At 42.4% G+C, this 18,607-nt stretch overlaps 2 protein-coding genes across 2 annotated transcripts; both read right to left on the reverse strand.

The window, feature by feature from the left end:
* Positions 1–171: 171 nt before the first annotated feature.
* On the reverse strand, positions 172–5,996 carry LOC129176617 (zinc finger protein OZF-like). The gene is made up of 2 exons (XM_054766849.1): positions 5,932–5,996; positions 172–5,209 (listed from the first exon to the last, which is right to left on the reverse strand). The coding sequence occupies exons 1-2, from the start codon at positions 5,967–5,969 to the stop codon at positions 3,784–3,786; spliced, it is 1,464 nt and encodes a 487-aa protein (XP_054622824.1). The 5' UTR covers positions 5,970–5,996; the 3' UTR covers positions 172–3,783.
* A 4,818-nt stretch (positions 5,997–10,814) lies between these two features.
* Positions 10,815–15,675, reverse strand: LOC129176592 (zinc finger protein OZF-like). Its single transcript, XM_054766790.1, has 2 exons — positions 15,589–15,675; positions 10,815–12,479 (listed from the first exon to the last, which is right to left on the reverse strand). Exons 1-2 carry the CDS (start codon positions 15,626–15,628, stop codon positions 10,951–10,953), a joined length of 1,569 nt encoding a protein of 522 aa, XP_054622765.1. The 5' UTR covers positions 15,629–15,675; the 3' UTR covers positions 10,815–10,950.
* Between the last annotated feature and the right edge of the window lie 2,932 nt (positions 15,676–18,607).

Genomic DNA, 18,607 nt, shown 5'->3' on the forward strand with positions numbered 1-18,607 from the left:
TTGAATCAAAATGTAAGAAAACTCAAATTGACCCAAGTGTTATACAATTGACAAAATGAAAGTATCAATATAATTCTATTCTATCTAACCAAGTGGCATTTTATTTCTTATGAGCTAAACAACTCTCCCTTTGCCCCAGGATGAACCACTGCCCACAGCACTTTCCCTTCCCCATTTAGTCAAAATAAACACATATATCATGATCCCCACCCCCCAACTCGATTTAAGAGACGGCCAGGTTGAAATGATACTTGACCTGATGGTTGTACGAGAGTGGCTAACACAATACGTTTCTCACATTCTTTCATTAGTAAGTGTCCCTTACGCGTCCCAAAAAGCCCGGCTGCAAGGACAAAGACGGAGGCCTAAACTCCAAATAAGGAGAAAGTTCTGGTAATCCACGTCATTGTTGCTGTTGGGAACCCAATTTAATTGTGACTCAACAAACAGGCGGAGCCCCCTTCTCCCTAAAACTGGAGTCTTCTGTCTTGTTTTGATTCTCAGAACTGCAAATGAAACAAACACTGCAAACCTTTCATCACGTCAGTTAGCAACATTAGAAGTCGTTCCTTTGCACAACTTTATTTTTTTCAAGGGTAACACTGTCTTGCATATTCATACTTCTCTTACTGTGTTCTTTGAAATCTAGCGGGATGCGTCCATTCAAAAAAAGTTTTCAAGTTAGTCCCCAGTGTGGATTCTTATGTGTTCAGTCAAGTGTGCACAATTTGTGAATGACTGGCCACATGTTGGAACAAGAAAAGCTTTTTTTCCTCTGGTGTGTGTTCTGAGAGAAACTTTTAGCACACGGCGTGCAAAGAAGTAGTTTCTCTCCGGTGTGTACTCTTTTGTGTTTTTTAAATCACTTTTTAATTGAATCTTTTACCCACGAACCGTGCAAGGAAAAGGTTTCTCTCCAGTGTGTGTGCTTGCGTGTACGTTTAAAGCAAGTTTTTGAGAGAAACTTTTACCACACCCCGTGCAAGAAAATGTTTTCTCTCCAGTGCCTTGTGTGCATTTTTAAATCACTTGTTTGACAGATTTTTTTTTAATTTTTTTTTTAACCACACACCGTGCAAAGAAAAGGTTTCTCTGTAGTGTGTACTCTTGTGTCTTCTTTCAAATGTGACCGCTGAGAGAATCTTTTACCACACAGCATGCTGGGCAAAGCTGTCTCTCCAGTGTGTGTTTTTGTGTGTCTTTTTAACTCACTTGGAGATATCCTGCAAAAGTGGCTCAGCAAAACCAGGCTTTGCACTCAAGATGCAGCTCAACAAAACCTAAATTCCCCAAACACAATTAAACGGTACCACGACGGTGGTTATCAACTTCATTTTGCCAAGCCTGGTTCTCGGCTTTGTGCTCAGTGCGCGTTCACATAAAAGGGGGTGTTTGATGTCATATTATTCTACTTCCGTGCAAAAACGAAGCGATCCCAGACGGTGTATTTTACACAAGATGAGAAAGTAATTATTATGAAGCATTATGAGGAGTTCAAAAAGATTATCAATGCCAAAAAGCAACACTGTCGCCGCCAATACAGCGAGGGAAGAAAACAACTGCCTTTTCATTTTTGAATGACGTCTATGTTGTTTTCATATTTTACTGTGTGTGTGTTTTATTGAAAGCGAGGCTGAGTGTGCGCAGGCTATTAATGTTTTTTGTTGTTGTTTTTTACTGTGTTGGGATGAACACGCAAATCTACTGTCTCTGCACAATGACAATAAAGACTTTTTTGACAGCTCGTGACTCACATGGTCCTAGGGGTGGGCGATATATCAATATTATTCATATATCAATATTTCTTTTAAGCATGATATAAAAAACAAGCAGATAGTTCATAGCAATATAGACTGGATTTGCGCTGTAACTCTTGACGCAGAGGTCTCACTCATCACTCCCCACTCAATAGACATGAAGGAAGTGACGTCTGCGGTGGAGGAACGGGTCAGAAAAGAAAAAAACAGTTGCTCAGTAATTTGGAGGCACTTGGAAAAAGAGACTGTCAAGTGCGGAAGCACTACAATCTTTTTCGCCACCTTTAAACTTGGCAAAAACTGCAGTACGAGTGTGTGAAGCTGCAGGCTGAAACTACTTCACTAAACTCCTGCCACAACACAAAGCTCATTGCTTGCTTCTTTTTCCTGTTGGATTACTAATGAAAGGAAAAGTGCCAAGTGGTGTGCTATTACTAAAACGGCGTCCTATTATATTGCTAAAGATATGGTCGCCATTCCAACGGTGGAAAAAAACATATTTGAAAACCTGCTGAAAACAATGGACTTGCGATGTCCAACGAGCTTCACAGTCACAATTATTTAGCATGAGAAGCTCCATCACGAATGTACAAGGAAGTCAGACAGACAGTTGGTAAGCCTGATGCAATTGACAGGTTGGTGTTCCTGGCACATAATGGTTAAGGAATAAGGACATGCTTGTCTTTTAAAAAATGTTTACCTAAAAGCTCGTCGTTAGACTCTTCTAAAAGAGGTAGTGTTCTGTGGGTGTTGTGGAATTAAGCAGGCCTATTAACGCTTCATAAACTTTAATCACACGCACTGGCCGGGTTGTATCAGAGAGCTAAAATGTAGCTTTCTCTCTCCTCCCCCTTCTATCCTCCCGCTGTTGGCCCCATTAGCAGTGTCACAGTGCCCTCTGCTGGTCAAGCATGTAGCTTGCTTTTTAAACATGTAGCCGCATAAATATGGGCTTATGAGGCAAAATACATGAAAATATAGACCAGTCGGCTTGTGTTCGTATCTCAGAATGTGCGCACGTCGGATGTTCGTTAGTAGGGGATTTAGTGTATTGTTCTTTTGGTATTAGCTGAGGATTTCAGCATAACTAAAGGTTTGTTATAAACAATTTTGAAGATTATATTTTACTTTTGCAACATTTATTTCAAAAAGAGAATGGACTATTTTATTTTAGCCGCTATTTTTAGAACAGATTTTTAACATTTTGATAAAACAACTTTGCACGCATATTTGGCTTTGACTTGATAATATCTGTATATCGACGTTCAACCTAAATATATCGGGATGAGTTTTGGTCAATATCACCCAGCCTTACATTGCCCGATACGTAAAACACAGATCTGTTTATTCTTGGCCATATCAAAGCGAAATCATTAATTATACTCATTATCTGCGACAAATACGTACTAGGTCGACTGATGAGTTGCATCAGTGTGCTCATGAGAAATGCTGTACCTCGTGGTGAACACTAGGTAGCAGTGTTGTGCTCTGTGGCGACTTTTCCATTGTGGCAACTTTTTCCTGTTTGTTAAAATAAAGAAGGGTTTCACTGCAGTTGATTGATGCCTCTGATTGACTATTCCTCCAGCAAATATTGTAATATAAAAAGACCAACAGACTGACTGAGTACTCACACAAGGAATGATGTGCCATACACATCTGCTAACGTTGGCCAAATTAATATTTCACAATGCATTTTATTCCTGACGCGTGGCTCAAAAAGTGAGCATATCTTGCATATTTCTTCGGCTGAAAATCTTGTCATCACAGTGCTGCTTGAGAGCTTCTTCCTCGCAGGTCCACCGGATTCTCAATAAATAATGACACCATCTCCAAATCAGTTAAACAGCGAAAAAGTGGCACTTTCATAGGTGATTTTAAGCTGAAAGTCTGGATACATAAACTGATCAGGACCAGGTTATGAGTTTAGCCTAAGTTACCACGGTGATAAACCCTGCTTTAAAACACAGCTCCATTCGTTGAACAGGCATACCCGGCTTTCCACTCAACACACCTTGCTAAACCACTAAACTCGCTTCGCCTTATACCCCCTTGTTTGAGAGAATCTTTTACCACACACCGTGCAAGGAAAAGGTTTTTCTCCAGTGTGTATTCTTGTGTGTCTTTTCAAATGTGACCGCCGAGAGAATCTCTTACTACACACAATGCAAGGAAAAGGTTTCTCTCCAGTGTGTGTTTTTGAGTGTCTTTTTAACTGACTTGTTTGAGAGAATCTTTTACCACACACTGTGCAATTAAAAGGTTTTTCTCCACTGTGTATTTTTGTGTGTCTTTTCAAATGTGACTGCCGGGAGAATCTCTTACTACACACCACGCAAGGAAAAGGTTTCTCTCCAGTGTGTATTTTTGTGTGTCTTTTTAACTCACTTGCTTGGGAGAATTTTTTACCACACACCGTGCAGGGAAAAGGTTTCTCTTCAGTGTGTATTCTTGTGTGTCTTTTTAACTCACTTTTTCGGGTGAATTTTTTACCACACACCGTGCAAGGAAAAGGTTTCTCTCCCGTGTGTAGTCTTGTGTGTTTTTTTAAATCACTTGTTTGAGAGAATCTTTTACCACACACTGTACAAGGAAAAGGTTTCTCTCCAGTGTGTGTGTTTGTGTGTGCGTTCCAATTCGACCGCCGAGAGAATCTTTTACCACATACCGTGCATGGAAACGCTTTCTCGCCAGTGTGTATTTTTGTGTGTCTGGTCAAATTCGACCGCCGAGAGAATCTTTTCCCACACACCGTGCAAGGATAAGGTTTCTCTCCAGTGTGAGTTCTTATGTGTACTTGCAAATTTGACAGGAGAAAGAATGTTTTACCACAAACTGAGCAGGGAAAACGTTTCTCTTCAGTGTGAAGTCTCCGGTGTCTTATCAGATTTCCCTTGCTAACAAAAGTTTTGTCACATTGAGAGCATTTCCAGCGTGTGTTGTCAGTGTGACATGTCATATCAGCATTCGAGTCTTCGTCATCAGTGTCAGAAGAGTGTGACGTTATGTCGTCACTATCTGATAGTGGAGCTAAGAGGTTGTGTGCTTGTGATCCTCCACAGTGGTCTCCATCAGCTTCTGTTGTCATGTGTTGAGTTGAGCTGCTGCTTGGAGGCTCCAACTCTCTCTTCTCCTCACTTTCACCTTTGTCTTCATCATCGTCACTCTTCACAGCGACACCAATCACTGGGAACCCCTCCAGGCCTTCGAGATGCTCTCCCTCCTGACTGATGCTGTGATCCTCCTCTTCCTTTTTAATGTGGGGGGTCTGTGGCTCCTTTTCTTCTTCTTTAAGGTTGAGGAGCTGTGGCTCCTCCTCCTTTTTAATGTGTGGAGACCGGGACTCCTCCTTTTCCTCTTTAATACTGGGGAGTTGTGGACCATTGTCCTCCTCTTCTTCTTTAATGTGTTCCATCCTGGAGTTCCAATCCTGCTGCTCAGGGGGAAGACGTCTGCAGGACACAAGAGAACAAAGACATCAGGGTTTCGGCTACATGTAATTGATCTTGGCACACCGCCGCTATAAAATATGAATGGACATATACGCTAATCGCAAAGGTAGTTTGGGGCTACGGCATGTGTCACCCACGTCACAAACATCACTTTAGACATGTCATATGAGATCAGTCAGAAATTAAACCCCTCTCCTGATTCGCTCTTGTGCCTCACGGCTTAGTCAGTGGTCAACAGATGTCTGAAGCGACACACGGATAATAAAACTTTCATCTTTAACTTTTATCTTCATGACAGAAAAACTCAATCAGCGGTAAGATGCCTATTTCACTGAAGTAAATGCCTTGCAGTAATGCTACAGTAATCCCTTTGTGTGCCATCCAACCAATCTTGGTGCTCCCAGCGTCAGCATCAGGGAGTGACGTGTGGGTGTTTTTTCCATTCAAGATGAACAGTTGCTGAGCGTGTTAATATCCAAACAGATGCTGTAGTAATTCTACACTTGATCAAAGTTAATTTATCAGATCCAAACATGGAAATGTTCTGACTTGTCTGCACCCTGAATCACAGTTATCATTAATCACCATCAACATTACCTCATTCAATCCCAGCCATTTTTCAAAAGACAACATTTTAACGATTTTGACTGATCTATCAAGGCACACAGAATATTGTGTTGTAAGGCTATGTAAAGATGGAACCTACCTAAAGAAACATTTACCTCTCGTCTTTCATGTGGCCGTTTTTAGGGCTTAACATCTATTAGTGTGCAGTTGCGTCATCACCTCTTTTTGCCTTGCATGTAAAAAAAATGTAAAAGATGTATAAATACGATAGATACTCCGACAAAACATTACCCAACATTAAACGTAAACAGCGTATTCCACACACAACGTTGCTAAAAGTCAATCAAGGAAGTGTATATGCAAATGAGCTGGCATCTGCATTGACACACAATGTGAACTTCCAAGTATTTTGGGGTTATTTCACTGTTTTGTTTTGTTTTTTGTCACTATCCAGACAACACTGGAAGTGACACTGATTCAAAATCAGAAATATTGTGATTGATTGTGATTAGTTGTTTACTTATATATATATATAAATAATATATATGCGCACCCCGATATACATAAATACTCATTTCTAAATATACCAAATATATATTTTTTCTAAGGAGGTAGATCTTTGGGACTTGGTAATTTTAAAAGTAGCTCATAGCTCAATAGCCTATTATTTACACACAATTTGTTAGAAATCTCATTTCAAATGTATTAACGTTTCAAAACGCTTTATTTTGAAAACATGCATGGGAATCACCAGTCTGCCCTGGTGGCACTTGACAGATAAACAAAGAAAGAAAGGACCAATAGAAAGGTATTTACGGTTAATTCATGCATTTCTTGTTCAAGCCTGTGAAAACATCCCGTTATAACCGACAGTAAATTTAAATATTAAAAAAATCGCTGCCACAGCGACGCAGTCCCAGCGGCGGCAGTCCGCCTCCCATGCACCCCAACTTGAAAAAAACACCCTAGGGAAACCCTGGATATACTTTATAAAAGTTCAGCTTTTACTTTAGTATTTGAAACATGAAACTGCGAGTATGGATCCCACACTGACACGAGCCCTTGATGTCGATACGATGGCTATGTGGAGTGCATAAAGAAAATGGCTCTTTGCGGAGAAAAGCTTTTTATGAGTCGTGTTAATGAGCAAATATAAAGCATAAAAACATGAGCAAGAATAAAACCCAACCCACCTTATATCACCGACGCAGACAGACGTTAACGAGCACTTCAACAACAGACAGCTGGTAGATCTGTGGTCCTACGAAGGACCCCTACATGCCCAGTAAGGTGCCTGACGTAAAAGAAACACGAAGTTCACCCTGAACAGTGCCCGCACCAGATGTCAACCTATAATTTTTACTACAAGTAGACTTCTAATTTCAACATGCTGAATTTAGACTTTACCTGCAAACAAAAAAGCACACTATATTAAATAAGGTAGTTTCCTGAAACAATTTGATGACGGAGAATTGCAAGCTACATGGCACCTTCAAAATAAATTGGTTCTGGGTGGAATTAGCCTTTTATTTAGGTGTTATTTTGACATTAAAAATGTACCCATAAAACTTCCACCAGCAAGTTTTTTTGTAAATGATATTATTTTTGGTACTCTGGAGGAAGAAAAGAAAGATGAAGTGTCTTAATATGTAATAATTATTTTTGGGTAAATTTTTCATTCACAAATGTCATCTTATACCATCTTACCCCACCTTTCACAAAGAACAAAAAAACAAGAAATATTTCACACAATTAATGCTCACAACCTCATTAAAAACCCATTGATTACCTTTTATAAAAAATATAATTTACAGTATTTGATCATTATTACTTTTTTAAGTATGTGCAGTATATTCAATTTCTTTATATGCCTTTTTAATTTTCTACAACAGCCTGTTCTGGCATTATTCCTTTCTAGAAATTTATTTTCTGGAAAGTAGATGTTTATGTTCGTGTAGATGTTTGTGTGTATGTACAGTGGTGTGGAAAAGTGTTTGCCCCCTTCCTGATTTGTTATTTTGTTGCATGTTTGTCACACTTAAATGTTTCAGATCATCAAACATATGTAAATATTAGTCAATGACAACACAACTGAACATGGAATGGAGTTTTTAAAGGAAACTTTTGATTAATAATGGACCTCCATGGCCCTGTGTAAAAAAGTGATTGCCCCCACTGTTAGAACATAACTGATGTTGAGGTCAATCAGTCTGGGAAAGGTTATAAAATCATTTCTAAAGCTTTGGGACTCCAGCAAACCACAGTGAGAGCCATTACCCATAAATGGTGAAAACATGAAACAGTGATTGCCCCCTAAACGTAATAACTGGTTGGGCCACCCTTAGCAGCAACAACTGCAATCAAGCGTTTGTGATAACTTGCAATGAGTCTCTTACAGCGCTGCGGAGGAATTTTGGCCCACTCACCTTTGCACAATTGTTGTCATTCAGCCACATTGGAGGGTTTTCCGTCATGAAGCGCCTTTTTAAGGTCATGCCACAGCATCTCAATAGGATTCAGGTCAGGACTTTGACTAGGCCACTCCAAAGTCTTCATTTTGTTTTTCTTCAGCCTTTCAGAGGTGGACTTTTTGGTGTGTTTTGGATCGTTGTCCTGCTGCAGAACCCAATTTGATTTCAGCTTGAGGTCACAAACAGATATTTTCCTTCAGGATTTTTTGGTACACAGCAGAATTCATGGTTCCATTTCTCACAGCAAGTCTTCCAGGTCTTGAAGCAGCAAAACAGCCCCAGACCATCACACTACCACCACCATATTTTACTGTTGGTATGATGGTCTTTTTCTGAAATGCAGCGTTACTTTTACATGAGATGTAATGGGACACACACCTTCCAAAATCTTAAACGTTTGTCTCGTCAGACCACAGAGTATTTTTCCAAAGGTCTTGGGGACCATCAAGACGTTTTCTTGCAAAATTTTAGACGAGCCTTAATGTTCTTTTTGTTCAGCAGTGGTTTTGGTCTTGGAACTCTGCCGTTTTTGCCCAGTGTCTTTCTTATGGTGGAGTCATGAACACTGACCTTAATTGAGGCAAGTGAGGCCTGCAGTTCTTTGGATGTTGTTTTGGGGTCTTTTGTGACCTCCCTAATGAGTCGCCATTGCGCTCTTGGGGTCATTTGATGGCCGGCCACTCCTGGGAAGGTTCACCACTGTTCCATGTTCGAATCATTTGTGGATAATGGCTCTCACTGTGGTTCGCTGGAGTCCCAAAGCTTTAGAAATGATTCTAGAACCTTTTCCAGGCTGATAAATCTCAATCTCTGAGATTCATAGCAAACTGATCCAGGATAAGGAGAAATCCTGCTTGATAGTCCAGGCCACTGCTCTGTGCAACATCTGTATAAACATGCTCCCAAAACTGGGAAATATATTGTACAACAAATATTTCTGTGACCTCCAATTGCACTTAAGAAGAGGTCAACTGAACCTGATGGGTCTATGACAGACGCTTATACACATTGCTTTTCAAATTCTTTAATTGTGTACCTTACTTGTGCCTAAAAGCCCGGCAATCCATGTCACTGTTACCATTCAAAATTCTATTTAATTGCGATTCAATAAACAAGCGGAGCCCACTTCACCCTCAAACTGCAGTCTTTTGTGTTGTGTTGTTCCTCAGTACTGCACGACAGTGAAAAATGAAACAAACATGGCAAACAATTCATCATGTCAATTAGCAATGTTAGAAGCGGTTCTTGGGCACAACTTGATTTTTTTCAAGAGTATTATTATGGTGCATTATCAGGAGTTCAAAAAGATGATCATTGCCAAGAAGCAACACTGTTGCCGCCAATAGTGGGTGGAGTCTGGCGGCGAAGACTGCTCCTCACCATAAACCATCAGTCATAACTTCACTTCATTTCATCAGATCTCCTTCAAAACACGAGGATTAAGGGTTAGGATCTAATCATGACTAGATTTTTATATTGACCCCAATGGTGCCACCAACTGGTGGAAATGTATAACATGGTCCGATCGTCCCAAAGGTTTTAATGGTGGACTGTGACATGACATGACCACATGGCCACCTTGACACCAGTGTTGCCCCCTCCTAGTCAAAAATTATATCCATCCAACTATTTTCTGTGCCGCTTATCATCATCAGGATCTCGGGGGTATGCTGGAGCCTATCCCAGCTGACTTATGAGCAAGTGGCAGGGTACACTCTGGACTGGTCGCCAGCCAATCGCAGGGCCATCATTCACACTCACATTCACACCTATGGACAATTTAGAGTCACTAATTAACCTAACATGCATGTTTTTGGAATGTGGGAGGAAACCGGAGTACACGGAGAAAACCCAAGCACGCACGGGGAGAACATGCAAACTCCACACAAAAATGCCCAAGCAGGAAATCAAACCTAGTGTGGCCAACATTTTAACCAGTTGGCCACTGTGCGGGCCGAAAATTATATGATTTTTTTATGGTGGGAGAGGTCATACAGGTGTGTATACATCAGCTCAGATGGTGCCCCCTGCTGGGTAAATATTATGCAAGTTAAAATTATGCTGAAGACAACCCAATTTTTTTCAAACCAGGGATACTGGCGTCAAGTTCTGTGTCCGCGTGCCCGCCAACTTGCATGGGGTGCGAGGGCCCGTTAAACGCTGTTTGCAGCTTTAATTTTTTATTGCAGTTGTCGCCTCAGAGTGCAAATTCCTCCAAATATTGTAATATAAAATGACCATCAGGATGAGTACTTAGACAAGGACTGCTGTGACATACACATCTGCTAACGTTGGCCTTATTAATATTTCATATTGCACTTTATTCCTGACGCTCGACTCAAAAAGTGAGCATATCTACCATATTAGTCCATTTTAAGCTGAAAGTCTGGACATAACCTTTATGAGTTTAGCCTAAGGCACCATGGTGATACAGCCGCTTTTAAAGAGAGCGACCTTCGCTGAACAGGCAAGCCCAGCTTTACAGTCAACACAGCTCGCTAACCCACTTCCCCACTTTGCAGTATAACCCCACTGTGTGCTTTTGATATCCAGCTGGATGCTGACCTTTTACCACACACTGTACAAAGAAAAGGTTTCTCTTCAGTGTGCAGTCTTGTTTTTTTAAATCACTTTTTTGATTGACACTTTTCCCACACACCGTGAAAGGAAACTGTTTCTCTCCAGTGTGTTTTGTATGTACATTCAAATTTGACCGCTGACAGAATTTTTTACCCCACTCTCTGCGCAAGGAAAAGGTTTCTCTTCAGTGTGTATTCTTGTGTGTCTTTTTAGCTCACTTGTTTGAGAGAATCTTTTACCACACACCGTGCAAGGTAAAGGTTTCTCTCCAGTGTGTATTTTTGTGTGTCTTTTCATATGTGACTGCCGAGAGAATCTCTTACTACACACCGAGCAAGGAAATGGTTTCTCTCCAGTGTGTATTCTTGTGTGTACGTTCAGTTTTGACTGCCGAGAAAATCTTTTACCACACACCGTGCAAGGAAATGGTTTCTCTCCAGTGTGTATTCTTGTGTGTCTTTTTAACTCGCTTGTCTGAGAGAATTTTTTACCACAAACCATGCATGGAAAAGGTTTCTCTCCAGTGTGTATTCTTGTGTGTATTTTTAAATCACTTGTTTGAGAGAATCTTTTACCACACATCGTACAAGGAAAAGGTTTCTCTCCGGTGTGTATTTTAGTGTGTTCTTTCACATGTGACCGCCGAGAGAATCTTCTACCACACACCGTGCAAGGAAAAACTTTCTCACCAGTGTGTGTTTTTGTGTGTACGCTTAAATTTGACCGCCGAGAGAATGTTTTACCACACACTGTGCAAGGAAAAGCTTTCTTTCCAGTGTGTGTTTTTGTGTGTACGTTCAAATTTGACCGCCGAGAAAATCTTTTCCCACAAACCGTGCAAGGAAAAGGTTTCTCTCCGGTGTGTATTCTTGTGTGTTCTTTCAAATTTGACTGCAAAAAGAATGTTTCGCCACAAACTGAGCAGGTGAAAGGTTTCTCTCCTGTGTGAAGTCTCCTGTGTCTTTTCAGATTTCCCTTGTTAACAAAAGTTTTGTCACATTGAGAGCATTTCCAGCGTGTGTTGTCAGTGTGACATGTCATATCAGCTTCAGAGTCTTCATCATCAGTGTCAGGAGAGTGTGACGTTGTGTCGTCACTATCTGATAGTGGAGCTAAGAGGTTGTGTGCTTGTGATCCTCCACAGTGGTCTCCATCAGCTTCTGTTGTCATGTGTTGAGTTGAGCTGCTGCTTGGAGGCTCCACCTCTCTCTCCTCCTCACTTTCACCTTCATCATCTTCACTCTTCACAGTGACACCAATCACTGGGAACACCTCCAATCCTTCAAGATGATCTCCCTCCTGACTGATGCTGTGATCCTCCTCTTCCGCTTTAATGTGGGGCGGCTGTTGCTCCTTATCTTCCTCTTTAAGCTTGAGTGCCTGTGGCTCCTCCTCTTCCTCTTTAATGTAAGGAGGCTGGGGCTCACTCTCTACCTCTTTAATGTGTGGTGCCTGTGGCTCCTCCTGTTCCTCTTTAATGTAAGGAGGCTTGGGCTCACTCGCTACCTCTTTAATGTGGGGTGGCTGTGGCTCCTCCTCTTCCTCTTTAATGTTGGGGGATTGTGGATCCCCATCCTCCTCTTCCTCTTTAACGTGTTCCATCCTGGAGTTCCAATCCTGCTGGTCAGGGGTAAGATGTTCTTCACAGATGTCTGCAGGTCACAAGAAGACAAAGACATCAGGGTTCATCAAACAAATGTAAATATTAGTCAATATTATGAAATACAACAGAACCAACTTTGGGACTCCAGCAAACCACAATGAGAGCCACTATCCACAAATGGTGAAACACTGGACAATGGTGAACCTTCACAGGAGTGGAGGGCCAACCAAAATGACCCCAAGAGTGCAGCGACCGGGGGGAGGACGAGGATATTGAGTCCGAATGGGTTCTATTCCGTGCCTCCATTGCTAAGTCAGCTGATCGGAGCTGCGGCCGCAAGGTGGTCGGTGCCAGTCGTGGCGGCAAGCCCCGAACCCGATGGTGGACACCAAAGGTCAGGGCTGCCAGCTGAAGAAGGAGTCCTACCGAGCATGGATGACTTGTGGGACTCCTGAAGCAGCTGATAGGTACCGGCAGGCCAAGCGCCACACGGCTTCGGCAGTGGTCGAGGCAAAAACTCGGGTGTGGGAGGATTTTGGTGAGGCCATGGAACACAACTTTCGGTCGGCCTCGAAGAGGTTCTGGCAAACCGTCCGGCGCCTCAGAAAGGGGAAGCAGTGCCCGGTCCACACTGTTTACAGTGGGGACGGGGGCCTGCTGACCTCGACTGAGGATATAGTTGGGCGGTGGAAGGAATACTTTGAGGCCCTTCTCAATCCCACTGACATACCTTCCATAGAGGAAGCAGAGGCTGAGGACACGAACGCGGACAGTTCCATCACCGTGGCTGAGGTATCTGGGGTAGTCAAAACGCTCCCCAGTGGCAAATCTCCGGGGGTGGACGAGTTTCGCCCTGAATTCCTCAAGGCTCTGGATGTTGAGGGACTGTCTTGAAAGACACGTCTCTTCAACATTGCGTTGAAGTCAAGATCAGTACCTCTGGATTGGCAGACTGGGTGGGTGGTCCCCCTTTTCAAGAAGGGTGACCGGAGGGTGTGTTCCAACTATAGGGGGATCACACTCCTCAGCCTCCCTGGAAAATTCTATTCCAGGGTGCTGGAGAGAAGGGTACGACCGTTAATCGAACCTCGGCTACAGGAGGTGCAATGTGGTTTTCGTCCCGGTCGCGGAACACATCGCGGAAACAAGCGGCTGAAATGAGTTTTCTTCGTAGGGTAGCTGGACTCACCCTAAGAGATAGGTTGAGGAGCTCGGTCACCCGGGAGGAGCTCAGAGTAGAGCCGCTGTTCCTTCACATCGAGTGGAGCCAGCTGAGGTGGCTCGGGCATCTAGTCCGGATGCCTCCCGGACGCGTCCCTGGTGAGGTGTTCCGGGCATGCCCAGCCGGGAGAAGGCCCCGGGGAAGACCTAGGACACGCTGGAGGGATTATGTCTCACAGCTGGCCTGGGAACACCTTGGTGTCCTCCCGGTGGAGCTGGAGGAGGTGGTTGGGGACCGGGAAGTCTGGGCTTCCCTACTAAGACTGCTGCCCCCGCGACCCGGATAAGCGGAGGAAAATGGAATGGAATGGAGCGCAGCAACAACTCATCCAAGAGGTCACAAAAGACCCCACAACAACATCCAAAGAACTGCAGGCCTCACTTGCCTCAGTTAGTGTCAGTGTTCATGACTCCACCATAAGAAAGACACTGGGTAAAAACGGCCTGCTTGGCAGAGTTCCAAGACCAAAACCACAGCTGAATAAAATGATCATTAAGGCTCATCTCAATTTTGCCAGAAAACATCTTGATGATCCCTAAGACCTTTGGGAAAATACTCTTTGGTCTGATCAGAAAAAAGCGGAACTTTTTGGAAGGTGTGTGTTACATCTGGTATACAGGTTACACCGCATTTCAGAAAAAGACCATCATACCAACAGTAAAATATGGTGGTGGTAGTGCGATGGTCTGGGGCTGTTTTGCTGCTTCAAGACCTGGAAGTCTTGATGTGATTTCAGTCTACCAAACAATCCTGAAGGAGAATGTTTGTGACCTCAAGCTGAAACCAACTTGTGTTCTGCAGCAGGACAATGATCCAAAACACACCAGCAAGTCCACCTCTGAATGGATGAAGAAAAACAAAATGAAGACACTGGAGTGGCCTAGTCAAAGTCCTGACCTGAATCCTATTGAGATGATGTGGCATGACCTTTTAAAGGCGCTTCATGCTGGAAAACCCTCCAATGTGGCTGAATGACAACAATTCTACAAAGATGAGTGGGCCAAAATTCCTCCACAGCGCTGTAAGAGACTCATTGCAAGTTATCACAAACACTTGATTGCAGTTGTTGCTGCTAAGGGGGGCCCAACCAGTTATTAGGTTTAGGGGGAAATCACTTTTTCACACAGGGCCATGTAGCTTTGGATTATTTTTCTCCCTTAATAAAAAGTTTTATTTAAAAACTGCATTTTTGTGTTGTCATTGACGAATGTTTAAATGTGTTTGATTATCTGAAACATGTACATGTGCAATGTACATAAATACAGTACTCATATTTATAGATATAACAAATATATACATCCTCAAAGTTCATAATAGGAGGTAGCACTTTGGCACTTTTAAAAGTAAAGAAAAAGTGTGAGCACTCCTGTACTACAGTATATAGACACATGTATAGCCTATTATTCACACAATTAGTTTGAAGTCAAATTTCAAATATCATAAAAATGTTCCACTACACTTTATTTTGAAAAACATGCACCGGAATCGCTAGTCTGCCGTGGTGGCACTTGGCAGATAAGGAAAGGAAGAAAAGACCAATAGGAAGGTATTTAAAGTTAATTCATTCGTTTCTTGCTCAGCCTGTGAAAACGACCCTAGTGTTGACATTATTGCCAACAGTAATTTTAAATATTTAAATTAAAAAAAATCGCTGCCACAGCGACGCAGGACCGCCTCCCATGCAGCCCACCGTCACAGCTTAAAGATCCTAGGCGAAACCCTGGATATGCTTTCGAAAAGTTTAACTTTTACATTAGTTTATTTGAAACATGAAACTGCGAGTATCGATCCGACACTGACACGAGCCCTCGTTATCAATACCACGGCTACGTGAAGTACATAAAGACCTACGCGGAGAAAAGCGTTTCATGAGTAGCTCTAATGAACAAATACAACGCTGATAAACATGACAGGGTAAGAATGAAACCCAACCCACCTTTTATCAACAACGCTGACAGACAGACACTTACGAGCATTCCAACAACTGCCCGAATGAATCTGCTCTCCTACGAAGGACCCCTAGCTGCCCAGAAAGGTGCCTGGCGTAAAAGAAACACGAAGTCCGCTCTGAACAGTGCCTGGACTAAATATAAACCAAAAATTTGGGAATTTACTACAAGTAGCCTGCTAAATTTTGACTTTATATAGAAACCAAAAACATACTATATTAGACAAGGTAACTGAATTAAACAATTTCCTGGTGGATAATTCCAGGCTACTAAATATGGCAGCCTAAATGACACCCTCAAAATAAATTGGCTTAGGTCCTTCTAAGGAAATCACAATAACTTCCAGATTCCAGATAAAATATTTTCAGATCTGGGTGGAGCCTTATATCACGGCCATTAAAAAAGACATAACTTGTTTCCCGGGCTCCATGCGCTGATTTTAAATATAATGCACACACTGTACATCTCATCCAGCTGGCATTGCTGGGAAAAAGCAGTGATATAAAACAATTTGGCTAGGAAAAAGGCATTCACCCATTCTTTAACAACAGCAAACTCATCTTAAAGGTACAGTGTATTGTGTATGTGCCAGCAATCTGGGGGCACATGGTCCAGCTGGTTTTCAGCAAAGCTTTCAAGCTGACAACCTCTGCAGATTTTGCCAAGTGAGTCACACGAACCAAAGATGGATTTAGTTTAGAACCACTGACCACAAATGGACTGAGAGACCAACCTGAGCTTCAGATTAACATTGTTCTAACATAGTTTGTAATAATAATAAAAACACGCTATTTGTCAGTACCCTTGACTTAGATGAAGAACAGATCACATTTTATGAAAAACATCTTCACAAAACCACACATGCTTTTTATTTTAAAAGATTTTTTAAGTTGTTCCCCAGTGTGGATTATCACGTGTTCAGCAAATTGGGTCACTATTTGTGAATCCACACTTTGAACAAGAAAAGCTTTTTTCTCTAGTGTGAGTTCTGTGTCCAATCAAATATGTCGTCTTAGAGAAACGTTTACCACACTGTGCAAGGAAAAGGTTTCTCTTCAAGGTGTATTCTTGTGTCCCTTCAAATGTGGTTGAGAGAATCTTTTACCGCACATCATGCAAAGAAAAGGTTTCTCTCCAGTGTGTATTATTGTGTGTGTTTTGAAATCACCTTTTTGATGGACTCTTAAACCCCAAACCATGCAAGGAAAAGGTTTCTCTCCAGTGTGTATTCGTGTTTGCTTTTTTAAATTACTTGTTTGACAGAATCTTTTACCACACCGTGCAAGGAAAAGCTTTCTCAAATGTGACTGCTGAGAGAATCTTTTGCCACAAACTAAGCAGATATAAGGTTTCTCTCCTATGTGTCTCCTGTGTCTTTAATGTGTTGGGGCTGTGGCTCCTCCTTTTCCTCTTTAATATGGGGTGGGCTGAGGATCCACATCCTCCTCTTCCTCTTTAATGTGTTCCATCGTGGAGTTCCACTCCTGTTGCACAAGAAGACAAAGACATGCTTTAGAAAAGTTGAACTTTTAGTTTTGTTTATTCCAAACATGTAAACAAGTTTACATTGAAATACATTACATTACATTACATATTCACAGTTCAACATGTCCAAAAAGAAGCAGGAAGAAGCCGAGTTTATTCAAGCCTATCCTTTCTCCATTTCACAGCCATCACAAATGCATTTGTGGATTTGTTCACATCCTGTGTTCAATATACACGACTCACAAAACCCTTGAGACCTCATCATCACTGAGAGACCTCGACCACCCCCAGTACTGAATGCATCCGTCCAGTGTGCATGTGTCCAATGCAACAAGCAGTTTATGTGCACACCGGCGCTCATAATATAGTTTTATATTTATTCTAGGGCTGTCAATCAGAGGCGGATTTCGTCATTTGGCGGCCCAACGCAAACCTAGTCATTGGGACCCTCCACATGACTGTCAGATGGTTAAACATTTTAATCAGATTAATCATAGTTTAGCAACTATGTCTGAAATATGCCCATTTTTACTGTGAGCCTCCTCTTCCTTTTTCACGTGAAAGGGCTGTGGCTCCTCCTGCTCCATCCTGGAGTTCCACTCCTGCTGCTCAGGGGGAAGATGTTCTTCACTGTCGTCTGCAGGCCACAAGAAGAAAAGTCCGTCACTTGAGGCATTGTCCCGCACCAGGACATGTTCTGACAACGCCTCTGAGGATTAATGTTGTGGCGTTCACGAACGAACCGGTTCTTCTGAACGGCTCGTTAACCCCCCCACCCCCCCTCCCGTTTCGTGCGGAAGCTGTGCTTATTAGATATGCAAATGTATCACGCCACGCTGCCTTCACCGGAGTGCGTCAGGACAAAAAACAACAGAAAAACACATGAATGCCCCCTGCCTCGTAGAGCAGAGAGCCGTCTAAATGAGGAGAGTCAGTCAGAGAGTAGTTTTGTTGTTCTTTATTATGAACAATATTCTTGTGTGGAAATCTTTGCACTAAAAGCTGTTTTGCACGGAAATTCACTGTAGCCTGCTTTGTTTTTTAATGTTTATACGTGTCAAGTCATGGTTTACACACAAACACAGAATTTGTACAAAAGGTATTTCAAAATAGCGACGTCATCAAAGCACACATCCATCCATTTTCATGCCGCTTCTCCTCATTAGGGTCGCGGGGGTATGCTGGAGCCTATCCCAGCTGACTTTGGGCGACAAGGTACACCCTGGACTGGTGGCCAGCCAATCACAGGGCACATATAGACAAACAACCATTCACTCTCACATTCATACCTATGGACAATTTAGAGTCACCAATTAACCTAACATGCATGGTTTTGGAATGTGGGAGGAAACCGGAGTACCCGGAGAAAACCCACGCACGCAAGGGGAGAACATGCAAACTCCACACAGAAATGCCCAAGGGAGATTCAAAGCCAGGTCTTCCCGATCTCCTGACTGTGGCTGTGTGGCCAACATGCTAACCACTAGACCACACAAAAAAATAAAAGTATGTCAAAACATG

The sequence above is a fragment of the Dunckerocampus dactyliophorus genome, chromosome 1 (genome assembly GCF_027744805.1).
Source record: "Dunckerocampus dactyliophorus isolate RoL2022-P2 chromosome 1, RoL_Ddac_1.1, whole genome shotgun sequence".
Classification (NCBI taxonomy): Eukaryota; Metazoa; Chordata; class Actinopteri; order Syngnathiformes; family Syngnathidae; genus Dunckerocampus; species Dunckerocampus dactyliophorus.

Excerpts from the sequence above, each read along its gene's own strand:
- LOC129176592 (XM_054766790.1), bottom strand. The coding sequence starts at position 15,628 with ATGCTCGTAAGTGTCTGTCTGTCAGCGTTGTTGATAAAAG. Across the intron at positions 12,480-15,588 it reads GTCAGCGTTGTTGATAAAAG|ACATCTGTGAAGAACATCTT; the intron begins GTGGGTTGGGTT and ends TGTGACCTGCAG.
- LOC129176617 (XM_054766849.1), bottom strand. The coding sequence starts at position 5,969 with ATGTTAAGCCCTAAAAACGGCCACATGAAAGACGAGAG. Across the intron at positions 5,210-5,931 it reads GGCCACATGAAAGACGAGAG|ACGTCTTCCCCCTGAGCAGC; the intron begins GTAAATGTTTCT and ends TGTGTCCTGCAG.